The sequence below is a fragment of the Brassica napus genome, chromosome A6, assembly GCF_020379485.1.
Source record: "Brassica napus cultivar Da-Ae chromosome A6, Da-Ae, whole genome shotgun sequence".
Lineage (NCBI taxonomy): Eukaryota > Viridiplantae > Streptophyta > Magnoliopsida > Brassicales > Brassicaceae > Brassica > Brassica napus.
The window spans coordinates 22,941,043-22,953,909 of NC_063439.1; the positions used below are offsets into that span (position 1 = coordinate 22,941,043).

At 36.2% G+C, this 12,867-nt stretch overlaps 3 protein-coding genes across 4 annotated transcripts; 1 reads left to right on the forward strand and 2 right to left on the reverse strand.

The window, feature by feature from the left end:
• Nucleotides 1-1,599: 1,599 nt before the first annotated feature.
• Nucleotides 1,600-8,012, reverse strand: LOC106406937 (branched-chain-amino-acid aminotransferase-like protein 2). 2 transcript variants are annotated; one of them, XM_022687714.2, is made up of 19 exons: nt 7,756-8,012; nt 7,475-7,573; nt 7,319-7,390; nt 7,137-7,229; nt 6,877-7,014; nt 6,740-6,798; nt 6,570-6,672; nt 6,296-6,484; nt 6,113-6,213; nt 5,892-6,033; nt 5,751-5,802; nt 5,559-5,644; nt 5,425-5,478; nt 5,245-5,328; nt 5,096-5,167; nt 4,928-5,008; nt 4,817-4,852; nt 4,566-4,729; nt 1,600-1,618 (listed from the first exon to the last, which is right to left on the reverse strand). In XM_022687714.2, exons 1-18 carry the CDS (start codon nt 7,822-7,824, stop codon nt 4,583-4,585), a joined length of 1,677 nt encoding a protein of 558 aa, XP_022543435.2. In that variant the 5' UTR covers nt 7,825-8,012; the 3' UTR covers nt 1,600-1,618; nt 4,566-4,582. The 2 variants fall into 2 exon arrangements, with proteins under 2 accessions (XP_022543435.2, XP_013703140.2); XM_013847686.3 differs by lacking the exon at nt 1,600-1,618 and adding an exon at nt 3,347-3,647.
• Nucleotides 8,013-8,641: 629 nt separating this feature from the next.
• On the reverse strand, nt 8,642-10,841 carry LOC106406938 (protein-lysine N-methyltransferase EEF2KMT-like). Its single transcript, XM_013847689.3, has 10 exons — nt 10,662-10,841; nt 10,498-10,564; nt 10,222-10,353; nt 10,076-10,139; nt 9,902-9,989; nt 9,719-9,803; nt 9,585-9,641; nt 9,387-9,503; nt 9,235-9,308; nt 8,642-9,162 (listed from the first exon to the last, which is right to left on the reverse strand). Exons 1-10 carry the CDS (start codon nt 10,763-10,765, stop codon nt 8,850-8,852), a joined length of 1,101 nt encoding a protein of 366 aa, XP_013703143.2. The 5' UTR covers nt 10,766-10,841; the 3' UTR covers nt 8,642-8,849.
• Nucleotides 10,842-10,893: 52 nt separating this feature from the next.
• LOC106410320 lies at nt 10,894-12,859 on the forward strand. Its single transcript, XM_013850815.3, has 7 exons — nt 10,894-11,334; nt 11,754-11,833; nt 11,927-11,987; nt 12,067-12,124; nt 12,239-12,296; nt 12,372-12,444; nt 12,534-12,859. The coding sequence occupies exons 1-7, from the start codon at nt 11,005-11,007 to the stop codon at nt 12,624-12,626; spliced, it is 753 nt and encodes a 250-aa protein (XP_013706269.2). The 5' UTR covers nt 10,894-11,004; the 3' UTR covers nt 12,627-12,859.
• Nucleotides 12,860-12,867: the final 8 nt, after the last annotated feature.

Sequence of the window (12,867 nt, forward strand, 5' to 3'; positions counted from 1 at the left end):
ATACTTTATTGTATTAGTTTTAATATTCATATGTTTTTATTGTCTCTATTTCATTACTATTAAAATTTGGATTTTAGATAAATTTAAACTATGATTTTTTTTTTGTTTTATGACATTGTGTTCTTAGAAAAACGGAAGCGTGATTCCAAAACAGTATCGTAAGCTTCCAACGTGTTTTTAAAAAGAATATTTTAGAAGCGTTTTGGAAACGAAATTCTTTAAGCTTCCACAAGGTTCCGTTTCCGATTCCGGTTCCAAAGTGGAAAGCGGACGTCCGATGAAGCTTCAGTACAACTTACTTTACTGACATTTGTTTAGTTCACAAGAAGGGAAGACCAACAGATTTAAACATGAATTAACCAAACTTTCAAAAATGCGTTCCCTTCACTAATCTTTAACACTATTCATTCGTAGGTTTACTTTGATATTGACATCCTTCTAGAAAGTTCTTAGCCATCGAAGCTTCATAGTATATTGCGACCCGCTAACTCTATGTGGTTTTACTTGCATGATTTTTCATGACTTTAAATAGTTAGTCCTCATGATAAGTATGATAGGTATATCATCTATCAGATTCTGACGTGGCAAGTACTGAGGATGACGTGGAAGCATTAGAGCAAGGGGAAGATTCTAGATGGGTGAGAGGCTTTGCCGTTAGATCTATGAAATATAAAGAAGATGAAGTATAAAAGGGGAGGTTGAGAGATGTTTAAGATCATGCTTGATGTTGTAATTGGTTAGACATATGAGTCTAGACTCGATCTATATGAGATCGGTGATTCAAGATACACTCGCCGTGAAAGTGTAGATTGGATCAAGCTTTGAGCTATCTTGTAATATGTTAGTGTGTAATCGATCTTGTACATCAATTAGAAAGCTTTTAGTCAAGACCGTCTCAAATTAATTTTAGATCCGGTTCAAAAAAATTATTAATCGTATATTTTATCAAGTAATTTTAAAATTTAATAATTTTGTCTAATTTTTTTTTTAATTATAATTTCTAAATTTAGCATTATATCTAAAATTTTAAAGTTTTTTACCATAATTTATCTATATATATATTTTTAAAAAAAATTAAACATTTTATTTTTATATTTCAGATCCTATTCGACCGCTCCACTTACTCGTACTGTTAGACGGTCCTGCTCTTAGCCATCGATGTGAATCTAAAGAAAAACCTTATACCAAAATATAAACTTTAGTTTTATTCAGTTTAAAGATCTTTTACAACGTCATTCTCTATTTATACAAGAATCACACTTTAACCTAGTAAAGGCAGTGTCATTGAAAAATGAATAAGACAATCAAATCTATTAGACGTTGCAGGGTAGTGAGCTGGCCTTGTCGTACTCATTGCACTCGCTTTGCATGATCTTTGAGCGTTCTGCTCTGTAACAGAAAAGGAAGGAGAGCTGGAGCTGGGCTTCACATCTTCATTCGTATTGGGCTTTAGCATCTTGGTAGTGTCTGGCCCAATACTCTCTATAATCGAAGCTTCATATCTCTATCGTGATCACTAACTCAAATGTGGTTTTATACTTTTATTATCTTAACATTTTACCTCCCCCAAAAAGTGGGTTTACAGTACTTGTAAATTTAACGACTCTAAATAGTGGTCCTAACAAAAAAAAAAAAATTTGTCATCAACAAGCAACTAATTAGAATGAAATCGAAATTAGTTAAGTAAACCAAACTAATAGTTAATTTAAACCAAAAGAGTACTAATCTACTTATTGAACCATCATATGAAATCTTCTTCTTTGTAACATAATTATGTTTTCAGTTCCCATAATTTTTTTTTCTTTTTCAGTCATGGTGCAAATATTTTGTGTGCGCTAGATGGATATTTGGAAAAACCAAAAACGGTGAAGGAGAGTTTGACTGACGGAGATAACAAGAGCGGGCGAGATCGAGAATCGTCAAGACTCACCAAAGCTTTTGTTACCAACATTTGAATCGAGACAAGTCTAACATATGGAACCCTAAGATATTTTTTTTCCTTTATGGGAAAGGTAATATTTCTGTTTTGTTTTTATCAGGGTATAGTAGAGGAATGAATGAGCTTTGTGTTTTCTATTTCTTTTTAATTGGTTATTAATATATACTATTATGTATAAATTGTATTTTCGAGTATGTGTGGAAAGTCAGAGTTAGTACTTTTCTCTTTATTAAAAAAATGAATTTTTTTCTGGTCATTTTGTCAAACATCTTCTTTTGTCTCTTTCTTGGTTACGAATAATTGCATCCAAAGAAATGTTTCGACGTTTTTCTTTCTTTAACTATTATTATTCCGTCGACTTTAAGCTCAAATGTGTGGCTTTCAGAAAAAAAGTGAGATAGTTATGTTCCCTCGTTCGATCATTGAACTCGGTCTCTTAAAATATCATATTTTTGGTATCTGGGAATCTGGTTCAGAAGATTCCGAGGAAGAATATTATGGATTGAAAATCTAGGTAGTCCTCTCTCATGTTCTAAAGGTATTCTTCAAATAAGTTGTTATCAGATCTTATTGTTCAATGAGTCGGACTACAAGACGTGGCAGACAAATCTAACAAGGACTGTTGCTGCAAACACAATGTTGTATGATAATCTATCAAACGCAATCTAATTGTGAGCTACTTTAACAACAACCGAAGCAACTCAAACATGATCTTAAGGTAGAACCTTGGTCACCTAACATACATTTACTTCTAGGAATGATACTTGGATATAATCATGGAATGGAGTACATCCGATTCTTAAGTTTTGGCACATTCTTCTATGAGGCCAAAAGAGAAACTTAAGGATCATATACTCTATTCCAAGATCATATCCAAGTATCATTCCTGGAAGTAAAACGTTTGTTGGGTGATCAAAGCTCTGCCACAATATTCCATTTGAGTTGCTTCAGTTATTGTTAAAATACCTCACAATTAGATTGCACATATCCGATAGATTAGCAGACAATAGTGCATCTGCAACATTAGTCCTTGTTAGATTCATTTACCACATCTTGTAGTCTGACCCATTGAATAATAATATCAAAAAAACTATTTACTTGAAGAATACTTTTAGAATTGGAGAACAGACTATATAGATTGCTGATCCATAATATACCTTTTCTAGGAATCTTTTGAACCAGATTTCGAGATACCAAAAAGTATAATATTCGAAGAGACCTAGTTAGAAGATTGAACTAAGAGACATAACTATCTCATTTTCTTTCCGAAAGCCATACATCTCATTTGGACAAAATTATTTGGAATCGAGAGACAAAAGAAGATGTTTGACAAAATGACCATGAAAAGAAAATGGACAATAAGTTAGCTTTCTAATAAAGAGAAAATAACTAATGACTTTCCACACATAATTCAGAATGCCATTTATATATAATAATATATTTCAATAACAAATTTAAAACAGAAGAAAAAACGCAAAACCCATTCCTCTATTATATCTTGATAAAAATAAAACAGAAAACATTACTTTTCCCCAAAATGAAAAATAAAATATAGATTAGGGTTCCATATGTTAGACCTGTCTCGATTCAAATGTGGTCACATAAGCTTCGATTTCTCAAGCCTTTGATGAGCCTCGATCTTGGCCGATCTTGTTATCTCGGTCAGCCAAACTCTCCTCCATCGTTTTTGGGTTTTCCAAATATCAATCTAGACACACAATTTTAATTTTTGCACCATGGTTGAAAAAGGAAAAATAAATTATGGGAACAAGAAAACGTAAGTAACAAATTAATAATGTTGGGACTTTGAAACTTTATTAATTTATAGAGATATTAAATTTACAAAAATTTCTTTAATGAGATTATTATTTTAAGATATATTTATTCTAAAATAAAAAAAATATATTTGATTTTAGTGTATAGAAATTAATTGTTTATCTGTTAAAATTTGACATTTATATTACTTTTATTATATTATTTGGTGTATATAATATATATTGCATAGAACTTAAATGTGATTTTAGAAAATATTACTAAATATCATGAAAATATATTAAGTGTTAAAGAAATATAAAGATAATTCCATTGTGAATATAAAACAAACAATATAATAATAGGTTTTTACTTATATAAAATATGTATACATATAAGTTATTAATTTATAATTATAATAAGACCATATATTTACATAAAAATTTCTAAAAAATTATTATCTTATCATTTTACCGATTTATGTCAAATTTTGAACCAGTCCAAGTTGACACCGGCGAAATTTATTAATTTATAAAAATTATTAATTGATCGAGTATTAATTTATAGAAGCTTTACTATATGTTACAAAAAAAAAGATCTCGTATGATCGTTTAATAAGTAGATTAGGACCTCTTTTTCGGTTTACATTAACTTTGAGTTTGGTTCACCTTTCTAATTTCGTTTACATTCTAATTATTTGTTTGTTTGTTGACCTAAAAAATTAAATTTTAGTGTTACCATTATACGGTTATTTTTGAGTTACAGATTATCATTCTTGTGAAACAAATGACGTTTGATTGAAAAATAAATAGCTTAAGCATGCGATTCATAACCAATATTATAGAAATTAACACCATTTAGCAACGTAAGTTACCTTGTGTGTTCTATTGATCAAACACATGATGTGTTCAGGTTCTTTTGGTAAGTAGGTATTGGGACGCCAGAATCGTCGGTCAGTTTCTTGTAAGCGTTTTGCAACCTTCTTGTTACCGGTCCTACTTTTCCTTCACCGATCACTCGTCCATCAATTTTCACAACCTAAAAAAAAAAGCAATGAACTCAGGATTTATAAGACAAACCACAAAAGTGAATGCATTAAACTAGAGAGACTAATAATGTATGTACCGGGCTAAGTTCTCCCATAGTTCCTGTAGTCCATACCTGGATAAAGATTGAAATTATATCTTCACTGGATCATTTTAAGATTCGAAGATAAAGGGAAAAAGATGAGGAAACCTCATCAGCTGTATGGAACTCCGACAAGCTGATGTTTCGTTCTTCTAGGATGAAGTCTTCTTTCACCACCAGTTCCATGACCTAGACATTGATGAGATGATGAGTTTGGTTATGTTGTATAGTCACTGAGACATGTTAGAGTAAAGAATGTAACTTCTTCTCTCTTACAGTAGCTCGGGTGATGCCTGGGAGACAATAATCAGCACGGGGAGTGAGAACTCGGCCTTTCTTCACCATGAACTGCATCAAAAGACAATCCCTCCCACCATTCAGTTGGCTTTTCTAGAGAATAAATATTTTCTTCACCATGATCTTACAATGTTGGTTGCATTGGTTTCAGACACAAAGCCATCCTTGTCAAGCATGATTGCATCATCCACATTGGCATTGTTGCTTTCAATCTGTGTCATTATGACAAAGAAAGCATCTTACACAGATGACACATAATCACAGATTAAACTTAATGCGGAGGAGAGAGGGAGAGAGAGAGATGGAACCTTTGCGAGTATGTTGTTGAGGAGGTTGTTGTGGTGAATCTTAGAATCCAAATTCTGAAACAAAACAAGAGAAGAAGAAGAGCATAAACAACAATGGACAATAAAGACTTTATGAGAGTTCCAGAGACTTATACGTTGGGTGAATTGCGGCGAGTAGTTGCAGTCACCAGCACGATCCCACCATCGTTGTCATATACTGGAGGCTTCCACTCGGCAAGTACTACATTATTTCGAAGAAAAAAAACGATAACACTAACAAAATCTCATGCCATAAACCATATTCAAGAGACCTAGCATGCTTAAAAGACACAAATTTGAAACTTTACCGATCAAAGTACATCCATAACGGTTAAATGCAGGGCTCATTCCAGAAGTGACCTGAACAAAGTCATCACAGCTTGTTTGAGTTTAAAATTAAAACATATAAATAAATTTGAACTTGGTGGAAAGTGTAAGTAATAATATACCTTTTTGCCACGAGTTAGAGAGAGTCTTATATGTGTATTGTCAAACATCCCATTGGTTATGAGAGTTCTGAAGATGGCTTCTTTTACCTCCTCCCGGGTTGGGACATTGTTGAAAGCCAGAGCCTTTGCTGAATCGAACATTCTAAAATCCAATACTTTCAACATATTAACAAGAATGATTCGAATAACAGCTCAGGTTTTATTCTGACTTTGCTTCTTACCGATCTAGATGCTCTTCAAGCTTGAATACTTTCCCTTTGTATATCCTAAGACCTTCCCATACAGAGTCACCTCCTTGCACGACCGAGTCAAAAACAGAAACCTTCAAACAAGAATAAAGAACATCAGAGTTTCAAAGCAAGCAGCTAATAACAAGCAGAGATCTCTATGTATGGTTCAAGCACCTTCGCCATCTCACGTGGCACAATCTCATCACCAACCCAAGCGAAAAGCTTAGCGTTTTCAGGAACTGGAAGACTGGGAGGAGTTAAGGTGCTGGTCAAGAGAGAGGACTTATGCTTCACGTGGCGCCTGAGGATGTTGTATAGCGGTAAACATTGCTCCAGCAAATCGTAATGCTTCAAAGGGAATGTCTGAAAACAATAGAAAACACACAATGTAGTTTGAATGATATTTTGGGTTCCAGAATCTTTAGTTGTACCAAACCCAAACCCGTACATGAGGATAGTTGCTAGGAGACGAAAACCCTGTTGATTTGTGAACAGTCTTGTACCACCATGAAGCCCATAGTCCATCTTCTGGTATTGGACCAGCCTCCCATCTTCAATGACACACAAACAATGAGTCCTTGTCCAAGTCAAATCCAAGAGAAAGGTAAAGAGTTTTACTTAAGCATAGAGGCTTGAAACGGTATCTCCAAGTCATTGCAAAGACCACGTAATGTACCCTGGAACAAAATATAAGCATCTTCTTACATAAGAGAACTGAGTTTCTTGTCAATATTTTCTTAGTACAGCAATGAAACCTCGGGATCTTGCTGAAGCTCATCTGCATCGACGATTGCTGGTGGTGTTCCCATCTGACAGAGATCGCTGTATATCGAAACTAACTCTCCCAATCCCAGTTCGGCAAATGATAAAGGGTGTACTTTCTCAAAGGAAGGCTGCAATAAAATTTCAAACAAAACAATAACAATGAGAAGAAACATCTCAAACCTTTAAAAGATTCAGACACATAACGTCAAAGATAAACCAGTTCAGAAGAATAGAGTTTGATAAAGCTAACCAATATGTTAAGGGGATTGCGTATCAAGATAAAGTGCTTCCCTTCGCTCATTAGTTCACTTGGTAAACCAAGAAGTCGCTGTTTCGATATATGCTGTACACAGAAGGTCAAGAAATACAATGTTATCCCAAACACAGTGACGATATAAAAACAAAGCTGAAGTCTCTAGATCGGAGTATAACCTTACAGAACCTATACTTCTTGTTTCCTGGACCATAAATGATGTCCTTCACCACCTTTTCTCCATCAAACTCCTACAAAAATGTTGATTTCTCCTCATAATGAGTAGACTAAGCATTGCCTTAATGCACTGTAACATAAATCAATTACTGACATACCATCTTAGAGAGAAGCTCATCTCTGTATGGCCTATCAGCACCTGTAGATTTAAGATATGCAGCGTATAATGGCTCGTCCAGCACCTCAGTGTCATCTCTCTGAGTCATAATAAACCAAAAGACATCTTTTCAAGTTACAACTCACACCCACAAAAATGTTTTTCAGTGAATCAAATGTTTGTTTTATTTTCAATCATCATAGATTCAGAGAGAAACCAAACAACTATAACTGCAGGAATACTCAAAGTCTTCTCTCAGTGAAGCAAGAAGAAGAAAAGTACCTGAGCAAAGGAGTACATGAGAGATGTGCTGAGTGATCTTGGAGCAGACCATGCGTGAATCACCTCCATTACAGAATATTGCTTTGAAATCAAACGCTCTATGATCACTCTACTAACTTAGGGTAAAGAAAGTCATTGCCTTTGTCCGTGTCTTTCGTTATATATTAACAGCCAGAGAATCTTGACCTCACGTAAAAGAAGATAAAACTTTATTTCTCACTTTTGGGAAAAGATAAAAGGTTTCCTATTAATTATATGATCTTTTCAAATTAGTTTAAGCATCTTATCTTATCTCCTGCCACATCGAGTTTGGTGAGTGATGATGTAATAAAATAAGCCATCAAGATCGAGATTCGTTCTGTATAACCAATAAATCAAATAATTTATATCGACAATGACATCAGATCACTGTCACCGAGCAGAAAGTTGAGAGTAAAATAAACTTTATGCAGAAGATGATAAGAACTTTGTACTCAAAACTTTAAGTAAGACGTGAAACTGAAATAAGAAAGCTTCAATATTGGATATGGGTTATAAGGAAGGACTCATTGAGAGACACTCTCTCCACTACTCACTCTTACTTTGTACTAGTCCTACTCTTACTTTGTACTAGTCCTAGGTTGCACACACGTACAACCTTAATACTAAGAGACACCCCATGTCCTCTTGTCTATATGACTACCAAGAAGCAAGAAGCAATGCACACACACCCATACCTCATGACAAAGCACCCCATGTGCTTTTGCCTACTTTATTCATTCCTTACTCTTCTAGATCCTTTCCTCCAACTTGCTTCTCTTGTCTTGCTTTTCTATTGGGCTAACCCGTAACCTACTGGTAAAGTATTGGCAGTCTACTAGCTTCAAACGTATCAGAATATCACAAGGATGATAAGTTTTCTTCAAATCCAAACTCTTAACGTTTTGTAGTAACAAGCAGTGATAGTGTTTAGCGGTTGTTTTGCTACAACCAGATGAAACACTCACGGCAATTTTAACAACCAAACCTTTGACCTGATCAACCAACTACCATATAGTAACAAGTTTCAAAGAACCTGTAGTTTCAGTTGTAAAGTAACAAAAATGCTTAACAGATTATCTGGAGGATATTGAGAAGAGCCGGACGCTTGAGCGGTCATACGAATGCATATACGGTAAAAGCTCATACGGAGGCTTAAGTTCTTCCGTCAAGTCTGTGATGGAAAGATCCATTTGATCCACAAGTGTCAAGAACGCATTGAAAGTGTCTGCATTGCGGATCACAGATGCAATATAAGCCACTGCAGGGCTGCGTCTTTCAGTCTCGAGAGAGCCATTGTCTCTTTTGGTTGGTCCTCTTAAAAGGGCTACTAGAACCCGAAGTAGATTAGGGAAACATGAAGGATCATAGATTACATCTGCGCCTAGACTGATAAAGAACGTAAGGGTTAATGAGACATAAGCAAACATCTTTTAACAAATGGTTCTTGGGTTTACTCACACAATATCTGGACGATGCTCGCTCAGTTCACTGTCCGTTGCAGTTTCCCATGGGAGATGGATGCATTTAACTCGCTGCTTAATGGAGAAACAATCAATGAAGTGTAATCATATATACTATGAATCAGAAAGCACAAAGAAACTTCTACTCACTGTACTCTCAGCTTCTCCGTGTTGTTTGAGCAGCTCGTCCTCATAGTTTAAGTGGTTCCTCTCCAAGTTAAGCTTCATGTTAGAGAGAGTTAAGAGATCTCCATCTGTTAGTATCACCTAGCACAAGAGAAATTTTGTGACTCAACATGCCTTTGTACTTATATGATGAGAAAGTTGGAAATAAGTAATGAAGGATACCTTCTTTGCCTTTACATGTGCAAGACAAATCCCGACCAAACCAACTCCAGAACCAACCTAAACAAGACCCAATCAAAATCATGAAGTGAACAGAATTGATCAGAAGTACTTAAACTTCATGATGTCAAACTAACCTCAAAACAGGATTTATCAGTGAATAACTCTGGATATGACAGAACAAACTCTGACAAAAACAAACTTGAAGGCCAGATTGAACACCTGCTCGACACAGAGGACACAAAGTGAACGATGTAGAGAGAGACTCGTGCATTAAATGAATCTGTGGTAGTCAAATAATCATATGACAAGACTCTTACCCGGTATCTCCTTCAAGCATGTTCAATGAACACTGCAGCGGCACAATTAGTTTCCTTGAACTTGGGCAGCTTGGAATGTTGTATAAACCTATTAAAAACAATCTACAGATGAGTCCGCAAACACATCACAGCAAGCAAGATTTCACTGAACAATGAGTAAAGACAAGATTTCACCTTCTGGATACAGAAAAGAGATGAACTTGGTGATCCTTATGTTTTCTTTCACCAATGCATCTTCCTAACCACCCATTCAAACTCAGTTTTGTTTTCCACCAATTACGAAAAACTAAGGAAACCTCAATAACAACAAAAAAGTACACCTTAGAAGCCGCTGACATGTGAAGAGCATACTCTTCGTACACTTCATCTAACACTTCACTTTTCTCCAACTCAACTTCAGTTATGAGTTTCTTCAGTAACCTTTTCGCGTATGATGCGTTACCACTCGCAGTCTACACAGATGAAAGAGTTCAAAACAAAAGTGTAGAATAACTCACACATTAATACTACTCAAGTTTCAGTCTTAACATAAAGCTCCTAACTTTCTCTGGCTAGTGTATAACGAGAGCAGAGCAGAAGAGTGTAACTTTACTTACAGCTTTAACGCAAGTTTCCCAGAGAAACCTCTGGACACTCTCCGTAAGTGATCCTCCGGAACATCCTCTACATTAAAAAGTACATACAGAAAGCAAGAATCAAATGCCGGAACAAACTAAACAAAGAAGCTCACGGCGGAGACGGCGGAAGTGACGGTGTATACCTCGCGAGAGAAATGACGGAGTCCACCGGCTCCATTGCGAGGAAAGCAGAGAGTACATAAAGGTACCGTGACTCCGCCTCCGTGGAGTTCTCGCTCGCCGCCATTACTTCGCCGTGTCAAGCTCCGAGAATCATTTACCAGTTATAAAACTTTGGGCTTAATGGGCCTAAAATGATTTGGCCCAAAGACATAAATGATTAAATGACTCTTAAATTAACCACGAAGTTACAAAATTATCCCTCAGCTTGCACCTTTGTCTTCCTAGTTATCTTCAGCTAGTAACAACTTCTTATCCATTACAAGCTATGATGAAATCTTCTTCTTTTATCTTCTTCCTCTCCACATGGCCATTCTACTTCACTCCCTCCTCTCTCTCCATCCCCCAAACCTCAAACCCCAAAACCCTAAAAGACCTAAGAGTCTCTTTCTGCTAGGACCGTCTGCATCTCTTAAAGTCCCCACCTTTCGGAGAGATGTGGTGCTCAGAACAGCATCTCTCTGTTTCGTCTCCTTCATATTTCAGAACCCACTTCTGGAGTCTTTAGCTGAACCTTCGAAGTCTCCCAAACCGGCTAGACTCGCCATTGCCAATACTAACTCTTGGTTCCAGTACTTTGGCGATGGGTTCTCGATCAGAGTTCCACCTCAGTTTATTGACTTCACGGAGCCTGAGGTGTGTATCTCTTGTGAATGCGAATTAATGAGTGTAGTTTCGTTTAATATCATGCAAAGGCTGCTCATTTGGTTAAATACAGTCTTGGGCTTGAGTCCTTTAATACTCACTTGGTTAAAGTTGTAGACTTTGGTTGTTTATGGATGAGAAGTAAGAAGAGTTGGCATTGTTGAAGTTCAAGGATGAAGTAGGATTATTTATAGTCTCTAATTAATTAGTGAGTGAGAACACTTATCTAGCTGACTAGCTGCCAAGTTGTGTCTAAATCAATGGTTGTTCTAGCCAATTTGATTTGGCGTTGAAGAGGTTTTGTTGCAGTGAATCCTATTAATGAAGTCTGAATTAGAAAACCTATTTAAATCCTTCTTCTAAATGAAGTGATCATTGTTCTTGACATGGTATGTTACTTCATGTGTTAGGATTACTCTGCAGGATTGTCTCTCTATGGGGACAAGGCAAAGCCAAAGACTTTTGCTGCCCGTTTCGCATCTCCTGATGGGTAATAGTTGTCACTCTTCCCTCTGTAAACTGTTCGATTCAACTACAAGTTGATCACTAGAAGGCTTGTGTGACAACTTATGTATTGATGCAGATCAGAAGTTGTGAGCGTAGTCATTCGCCCTTCCAATTCCCTTAAGATCACTTTCTTAGAGGTTTGCACCAAAAACATTCTCGCTCTTTGAGAAGTTCACTTTTCCGGATAGCTCATCAACTGCTCTCTGATTCAATTAGGCTAAAGATATATCTGAATTGGGATCACTGAAGGAAGCTGCAAGAATCTTTGTTCCAGGTTCTCTAAATCATATGCGTCTTGGAAAATCATTTACAGTCTTGCATTTGAGATTCTTTGATTGTTCTTGCATTTTTGGTTCTGGTCATTGTTAATATCTTCAACCACGAGCAGGTGCGGCAACGATTTATTCTGCTCGTACAATCAAGGTTAAGGAAGAAGAAGGATTCAGGCAAGTCTCCTTTTGAACTATACTCCCATCAGTTCCGGCAGTTTATGTTCTTCATCTGTTTATCTTTGGATGCAGAAATTACTACCTATACGAGTTTGGGAGAGATGAAGAACGTATTGCTCTAGTAGCAGCTGTGAACAGGGGGAGGGTCTCTGCTGCAAACTCAAGATTACTCTTAAAGATTCATACTTCCACATTCATATTGACTCATTTGTTTCGTCTGTGTTTCTTGAAAAGGTATTTATAGCTGGAGCAGCTGCACCGGAATCCAAATGGAAAGAAGATGAGTTGAAGCTTCGATCTGCTGCCATTTCTCTGACCGTCCAATAACTGAAAAGCGTCTTCTTCTTCTTCAAACAGGAAAAAGTGAAACGCTCAATGAAGAATTGAGACAAAATAGGACAAATGGACATTGTTTTGGAACACTTTTGAGTCATTCATGTTCTTTTCTTCTTCTTTTTTTTGCCTTTGGTGATGTGATGTTCGTTATTGTACTGTGTAATATAATGAACAAAAGAAACCAAGATTCTTTTAAACGCGTCCTAAAACGCGATTTTGCTGCTTGTCCTAG